Source organism: Solanum pennellii, chromosome 4, assembly GCF_001406875.1.
Source record: "Solanum pennellii chromosome 4, SPENNV200".
In the NCBI taxonomy this organism is placed as follows: Eukaryota; Viridiplantae; Streptophyta; class Magnoliopsida; order Solanales; family Solanaceae; genus Solanum; species Solanum pennellii.
Window position 1 is genome coordinate 69,086,577 of NC_028640.1, and position 7,745 is coordinate 69,094,321.

Sequence of the window (7,745 nt, forward strand, 5' to 3'; positions counted from 1 at the left end):
ACTGCATACTTAAAGAAGCCATCTTGAAATACCTCAAACTTAGGGGACCATTTTTGTAATTTTCTCCTTAAAATTATAGGGGAAGGGAAACAGGATTTGCTCAGAAACCTCACGCCACCACGACTGTGATCTCGCCACCGATGCCGCCGTGAACCACCAGTACTTTGCCGGTAAATCATTTCCACTCTTACCTCTGTTTTAACCCACTTTATCACCACCATTTAGCCACCTGAAACCACCCTGCCATCACCGCTGAAACACCCAAAACAGCTGCTAAATCCACCACTTGATTCCACCCCCTCACGGACCTGAATTATACCAAAACTACCGTTCCTTCCCATTGAGATCAGCCAAAAAGAATTCTAATGACCCGCACACTCTTCCCATTTTTGCAATTCCGGTCTTGTCTTCTATATCGTTAACTTTCCGGGTTTGGGTTGCAGGTCGCGGTTCAATCTGCCGGCAAGGATTTTCGGTCTGTTTTCAGTTGTTCCGGGCTTGTTTGTCTAATTCGAAATCTGAAGGATTGTTCTAATTTGAGGTCCATTCTCACTCTCCTTCTCATTTTTTTTCCTTTTACTCTTGTTTCATCTGATAATTCATGATGGTACTTTGCTTATATGTTCATTTTAGGTTGTGTGTGCTTATAAGTATATCATTTTCCGATTGGAATCTGGTTTCATGCGTATTTGTGAATTGATTTTGATTGATATTTTATGTTAGTTAATCATGAAAGGATAACAAGTGAACTTGGATTTGGATTTGGTAAAAGAGCATGGATGAACCTTGGCTTGATTATTACTGCTGATATAGGAATGAATCAAAGGAATTGGGCTTGAGATAGGATCAACTGCTGTTATTTCAGTTGTATGGGCTAGTAGTGGCATGATTAGGCCGTCAAGGTAGTAGGAAAAATCTTAGACTTGTTTGGTTGATTATGTGTTTACTACTTTCAAGAATAATTACCTGTTTTCCTGGAAATTCCCCAAATATCAAGGAGAAAATCCCGAGATGTCGAGTGAAGCTTAATTTAGGATAGTATAGGTAGTGTAGGCTTACTATCAGTACTCTTTTTTATTTGGACTGGAATAACTTTGGACACTGTTCTACACACTGTATATGTGATTGTTATTCAGTGAGTTTGTCCGATTGAGTTTCATTTGAATCGATATGAGTCAATGAAGTGATCATGCTAGAATAACGGATCGAGGGGTGCCTCACATCTTTTCCTCAGTCAAAAGAATTCCTTAACAAGAACCGCTGTCGCAAATTGGGTTTGGAGCCAAATGTATTTTTCTATAGGGATCTTTCTTTTAAACGGTGACTTGTCACACCAGATTTTGATGCCAACTCCATTTTTATGAATCCATTTGAAAAATTCAATCTTTTTTCACTTTCATCTTGAAAATCCTTTGATCTTTTAACTACAAATATTTGGTGGAAAAAAGGGGTGTGTAATAATTCCAAGTATTGGTATGAATTGATACTTGCTAATATGATTTTTTTGTAGATTTGTGAGCGGGAGGAAGAATATCTTAGGTTTTCTGCTGGGATATACCTTATTGCATCATTTGATTGGGAAAAATCTTCTTATATTCTCCTGGAATTTGAAGGAATGTCAAAAGTTAGAGACAGAACGGAAGATTTTAAAGATGTTGCACATCGATCAGCATTGTCTTTGGGATATGATGAGGTACATTAACTTATTCAGTTCATCACTTTTCTCTATCCTTCGTCGAAAGGATTATGTAGCATGTTGTGAAATGTCTTGAAGAATTTTCATGCTCAGATGACCCCTATGGTCCTATATCTATTACATTGAGTGTGATTGTGCATATAGCTTCAGTAATTTCCTTATGTATCAATTGTTCATATCGTACTGGATTAAATGTTCGGTTTTATAATTAAACTGATCAAGAGTTTTTGTGGTTGCAAATATCTGGCAATTTTGTTTTTCATCACAGATGATTTATAACCCTCTTGTTAGCTGAGAACTATTCCATATAATTAAACTTCAACACTCTCTTTCCCGCTCCTTATTTTTAGCCTATGTCATATTACCATCAGATCTTAGTTTATATGTCCTCTGAACTTAGATCTTTGTTGACAGTCTAAGACTGCTGCCTTATTGGCATCTTTTATCATGCATAAACCTCGGCAAAAGTCAGGATTCACCAGAGCTGCGCTTAAAACGGTATAATTGTCTACACCTAATGCTTATTTTCTTTTGTTATGTTGTTTCTGCTTTAGATTTTGTATCCTTAAGTTCATAAATAATCACAAATTAAAAATCCTTTTCATATTTTTTCATTTGTCAGCTAGAGAGTATTGGGACTTTGGAACAATTTTTGATGAAACACAAGAAGGATTATGTTGATCTGCACCGTACAACTGAACAAGAGAGGGATAGCATTGAGCATGAAGTAAGTTTGCATATTTTGATATCGGTTTTCTTTCTTTCCTTGCTGTACCTTCTTTCATTTTTTTTGTGGATTTCAGAAAAGGACAGTTATAGCTAGACTATCTTCCTCTTGCTTCTATGGTTTCTGTACATAGAAAAATTTATTCTTGGTGCATGATGCTCTCTTATCATGATGAAAACAAAAGGGGTGTTTCAGTTTGCAAATAGGATTAGGCCATATCACAAGGGTGAGGTTGGAGTTGCGATTACATATTTGAGAATTGAGATAGTTTACTATTTTGCCTCTATTAGGTGGTGATTTGCAATTTTTAAATTTAGGAAAATATCAATCATCTTTTAATTTTAAACTAGTTGGGGCGGCTATATGAATCTTATATATCTATTCCGATATCCTGCTATATTTGGATCCATTTTATTTTAATACTTAAAAGAAGCATTCTTTCAAGGCAAATTATCATCCATATGGTTCTTTCTCTTATATGCTAACCTCATGATTCTAAGTGTACAACTTACCTTTTAGAACTTTTAAATCACATCTTTGAAGTAGTGCTTTCAGAGGTTTATGTAGGACATGCCCTAATCATCTCAGATAATGTTCTCTTAGGTTATATTCTATGTATTCTACTTACTCTTTCTAAAGATAGAAGAGAAAAATCATATAAAGTTATATACAAATCACTACCCCTTTTTTGCATTTCCTAATAGAGTCATTCAGTAACTTCCACAACAATCGGAATTTGACCTCCTGTGCCTTTGCTACTTGCTCTTTCTATCTGATGTGGTAAATTATAATCTTATCTAATTGTGTATGGCGTGCATCGATCTTAACATCTATATTCATACAACACTCATCTTGTGGACATATTGGCGTTTGGACCCAACAAATACTCCAATATAATGTTATTGGTTTCAATTCGTTCTATAGCACTTACCTTTCTCTTTGTTAATTATCACCTGTATAGACCTCTTGTAGCATTCCTTTATTTCAGCCATCAATTTTTCTTTTATGTGATACATTTTCATCTACATGTCATTTTTTAGAAAACTGGGTCTTTATATCCGAATTGTATGCATTCGGGTACCACAGTTGTGTCTAATCTCACTTCACATGCGTTTTTCTTATGGGGGTTAATGCTGCAGTGCTTGATTTCTCTAAGAATTATTCAAGGCAGTCAATTGGGATGAGAGACAATCTTATGAGAAGGGTTTTCCCTTTAGTTTTAGGTATGGGTCTAGTAAAACAGTAAATTTAACATAATAACACTCGAAGAAAGATTTTTTCTGTTTTTGGTCTGGTTGGCAGGGATGACCGAGGGTAGTGTATTGGGAAAGTGAGTCCTTATCTGCAGTTCCCATTTCATGGAATCATTGTCCCAAACTCCTTCTCCTGGACCTTGAATAAGTATTCAGTAGCTCATTGCTGCTTTAGGGTTAGCCCGCATTTGTAATTGCTAAAACCATGAGAGAACTAGGTGAATGATGGAATAAATTAGTCCTGATATACATCTTGAAGATTTTTCTGAAGATCGATCTTGTATATAGTAAATGATCTTGTTTTTTTTTTAATTATTTTTTTCAGTTTTATATAGAGTAACTAATATATTGTATAAAACAATATTAAGTTCAGTCCATGCAATAATGTAAATCCTGGGAAATTACTAAGAATATTATGGATGAAAGCCAATAGAAATTAATTGTTGGTTACAGTACTCTAACTCCAAGTTTGACTATAAACTATGACCTACGGAATTGGCACTTCAGCACCAAGGTGCTGTGTTTGATTTATTTTCCTGCTGTTTGCTATAATCAATTTTTTTTATGAAAAGTTGAGAATTACGTCTTTGTTTGATTACCCTTGAAATGTTTGATAAAATCGCATCTTGTTTTCCTTCTTTGTCAAGTTTGATGTCCTTATTCACTTTTGAGTCTGGAGAAAGAGATCCTTGTCCACCTTTGTGGTTGACTTCTTTTTGTGTAGCTTTGTTTTGAATGCTAATACTCTTAATTGAGATTGTAAAGTTAGAGTTAAAAAAACTTACTAACGCAACTTTCTGCAGGTTACTATTTTTGTAAAATCATGCAAAGAGCAGATAGATGTTCTCAGAGATAGTATAAACGAGGAAGATGCAAATTCAAAGGGATGGCTTGGTTTGAAGGGTGACAATTTGAATGCTGATACTATAGCACACAAGCATGGAGTGGTATGGTTGCTACTTGTAATATAGTGATTAAATATTCTCATTATTTGATTAGGACTGCTTCCTGACCTCTTCCCACTTTCCGCTGGTATTTGGAACTTTTGAAGTAACTTTATCGATACTGTTGAATTAAAGATATTCTAGTGCAATTTTCTACAATAAGCAGAACACTGTCGTAATTGTCATATCATATTTATTTTGTCTCCAATTTTCTGCTGGGGTTTCGTAGTTTCTACAAATAACCTCTTTTGAAATAGAGAAATTATGTAAATATCTCTGATGTTAGCAGCATTACTTCGAAATTGTTGTCTTCATTATGATACAATTTGGAAAGTATCCATGTTCCTATTTAAATTTGGATCTCTTACCGCCACAGATTTTCTTTCCCAGAATTTTGTTTCTTAGAAAGTAGATGTGTTGTGTGGTTGTTCTGTGATTTGCATTACATATCGCTGAGTTGTATTGCCATACTCCTGCAACTGCATATGGAGTAATAGAAATCACTAGATTGTTGTGATTGTTAATACCTGTTGATGACGTAAATATAGTTTTTCAACTTAAGCGATGGTCTGTAATCAGATGAAAGTAGGTCTAAAGCTGTTTCTCTTACTTGTTTTCAAATTGCCTCTTGTGTACGCTGAGAGTGAGGCTGAGATGCAGAAGGAAAAAAAAGATCTTTTGGAATAGAGAGCCAATGCATTGAAAAGCATATTTGTTCTGGTTTATCATGAGACCACAGTAGGTGAAAATCCTTTAGTAGTATACACCTAATGGTGCACTGCTGTGCTTTTCATTCTTGGAGTGTGGATGCATAACCATATTCATTGTTTGCTTTTATACTGCAGGTTTTGATTTTAAGTGAAAAGCTTCACTCTGTCACATCACAATTTGACCAATTGCGGGCAATACGGTTTGAAGATGCTATTAACCGAGTGACACCAAGAAGGAAACGTAAGAACACTACCAAATCAAATGCTGCAGAGACCTCTGTTTCTAGTAATTTGGACCCCAACATGAAAAAGGACTCTGAGGGTCTCGGGGACCCCGATACACAAGCAGCGCCTATAAGAGTCCAAGAACAACTTTTGGATGATGAAACACGTGCCCTACAGGTAAGTGGGAAGTTTGCTGATAGAGGATTTAATTCTGGCAAACAAGCATTCTTAAAGCTAAAATCACATATACTTTGTTCCTGTAACCTACTATGATCACTCGAATGGTGCAGGTAGAGCTGAACAGTCTCCTGGATTCTGTTCAAGAAACAGAAACAAAGATGGTGGAAATGTCTGCGTTAAACCATCTCATGTCTACTCATGTTTTGCAACAGGCCCAACAGATAGAGCTTTTATATGAGCAGGTTAGTGGTGTTGTTGCTTTTTTACTTTCTAGTTGGATTGAGCTTTTATCTTGTTGAACATGCCAAGAAAATCATTTTTTCTCACATTGTTTAAATAATTTAGACAATCTCTGCATTTTCTCTATCAACTTCGCCATTTGTAACCATTTACTAGTTAGAACTAACAAACATCACAATTCACAGATCTTTTTTTATTCCATGTCTAATCTTTATGCTGTTGATACTTTAATTTGTTCATTAAGCATTCTAAATCCCCTTTTGTCAACTGAGCTTAACAATTGTCAGCAATAGAATACATGCATGACAAGAAAAGAAGAAAGAAAGATTAGAAAATAATTCAACAATGGAATACATGTTTGTAGATGATCAACCAGGCTACCTGATTCCTTGAAGTGCACTGAACAGAGCAGATTATGTCATTATAAATTGTATCCTGGTCTGTTAACAAATTAATCTTCAAGTATGGGTTTTGATAACTGTGTATTTCTCGAAAGTTCTGGATGAAGTCTATGCCTTCGGTATTTACGTTTGAGTTTCAGTTGGTGTGAATTTATGGTTTTCATTTCAGGCAGTTGAAGCTACCCAAAATGTGGAACTTGGCAACAAAGAACTGTCACAAGCCATTCAACGGAACAGCAGCAGCAGAACTTTTCTTTTGCTCTTTCTATTTGTACTTACATTTTCAATCCTCTTCCTAGATTGGTATAGTTAATTTTAGGGATTTTCACGCTATTTTTTGTTTTACAAGAGTATAGAGCGTATATTGTCCCAACTAAAGTTGCGTAACATTACTAGAAATTTCGAGGCAATTATCTGTTGTATTTATTTGTACTGTTGTGATTGTTACTTGCCCATGCCACCAGATACCTTTATTGAACTGAACTTTTATTCAACATGGCTTTTGGTGTAGTTTTGATGAGATCGTTTCAACTTGGACCTCTACAATAACATAATTTTCAAGTAATTTAACTTTTAATTGCATATATTATAATTCAAATAACTATGAAGTAAGATATACTCCCTTTTGAGTTTACGTTGTGTGTAAAGAATTTGACCAGGAATTAAGATCTTTCGTCTACTTCTAAAATGAATAGACTAAGATGATTTTTTCAACTCATAAGCTTTGAATTAAAGTTAAAATACTCATTGAGCCTTTCAAATTTGTTTCCACTCCATAAGTTTCCATTATAATTTCATACAGTGATACAAATAAGCTTACACTAGATGAATAAAAAATGTGATTAGCTAGTGCCTGCCTTCATTTTATTCCAAAAATGGTTTGTATAGTTGTTCTATTTTGCTTCATGAACCAAAAACAAAATGCTTCGGACTTGAGATTTATCTAATATTAATGTAGTTTCTTGTTATTTGAAATGTAAAAACTCTAAGGGTGTGGTATGAATGAAAACTTGGAAAATGTTTCATATTTGGTTGGCTTAAATGTTTTCCTAATCAAATTTATTTTGATCAAATTTAATGAAAACATCCAAAATAAATAAATAATTAAATTACTCTAGCTCTTGTACCTGTTTAGATTAGATCCATAAAAGTTGTTTAAATTACTTTACAAGTCTTTTAACTCGAAATTGTTTTAAATGTTTTTAATCAAGAAATATGTTATTACATTATTCTTTATATTCAAATTTTCCCTTGTTTTAAATTGTTGGGATATGAGAGTTCTCCTACTTAGGTGGTAATATGTAAGTGTCTGCACAACCCGATGGGTTGGATCTTGACGACTAGTGCAACAGTTTGTGTAACTGGAGCT

The 7,745-nt window shown here is 34.6% G+C and overlaps 1 protein-coding gene across 4 annotated transcripts; it reads left to right on the forward strand.

Annotated features, from left to right (window-relative positions):
* Positions 1-5: 5 nt before the first annotated feature.
* On the forward strand, positions 6-6,886 carry LOC107015636 (syntaxin-81-like). 4 transcript variants are annotated; one of them, XM_015215964.2, is made up of 9 exons: positions 6-170; positions 444-541; positions 1,511-1,693; positions 2,111-2,194; positions 2,319-2,423; positions 4,480-4,623; positions 5,466-5,732; positions 5,846-5,977; positions 6,546-6,886. In XM_015215964.2, exons 3-9 carry the CDS (start codon positions 1,616-1,618, stop codon positions 6,687-6,689), a joined length of 954 nt encoding a protein of 317 aa, XP_015071450.1. In that variant the 5' UTR covers positions 6-170; positions 444-541; positions 1,511-1,615; the 3' UTR covers positions 6,690-6,886. The 4 variants fall into 4 exon arrangements, with proteins under 4 accessions (XP_015071450.1, XP_027772505.1, XP_027772504.1 ...); XM_027916704.1 differs by lacking the exon at positions 6,546-6,886 and adding an exon at positions 6,340-6,491; XM_027916703.1 differs by having other exon boundaries at positions 15-170; positions 1,614-1,693.
* The last annotated feature ends 859 nt before the right edge of the window (positions 6,887-7,745 follow it).

Bases quoted from the DNA above. Each gene is read 5' to 3' on its own strand.
- LOC107015636 (XM_015215964.2), top strand. From the start codon at position 1,616: ATGTCAAAAGTTAGAGACAGAACGGAAGATTTTAAAGATGTTGCACAT. The intron at 1,694-2,110 runs GTACATTAACTT...CTTTGTTGACAG, and splicing joins TGTCTTTGGGATATGATGAG to TCTAAGACTGCTGCCTTATT. The intron at 2,195-2,318 runs GTATAATTGTCT...TTCATTTGTCAG, and splicing joins CCAGAGCTGCGCTTAAAACG to CTAGAGAGTATTGGGACTTT.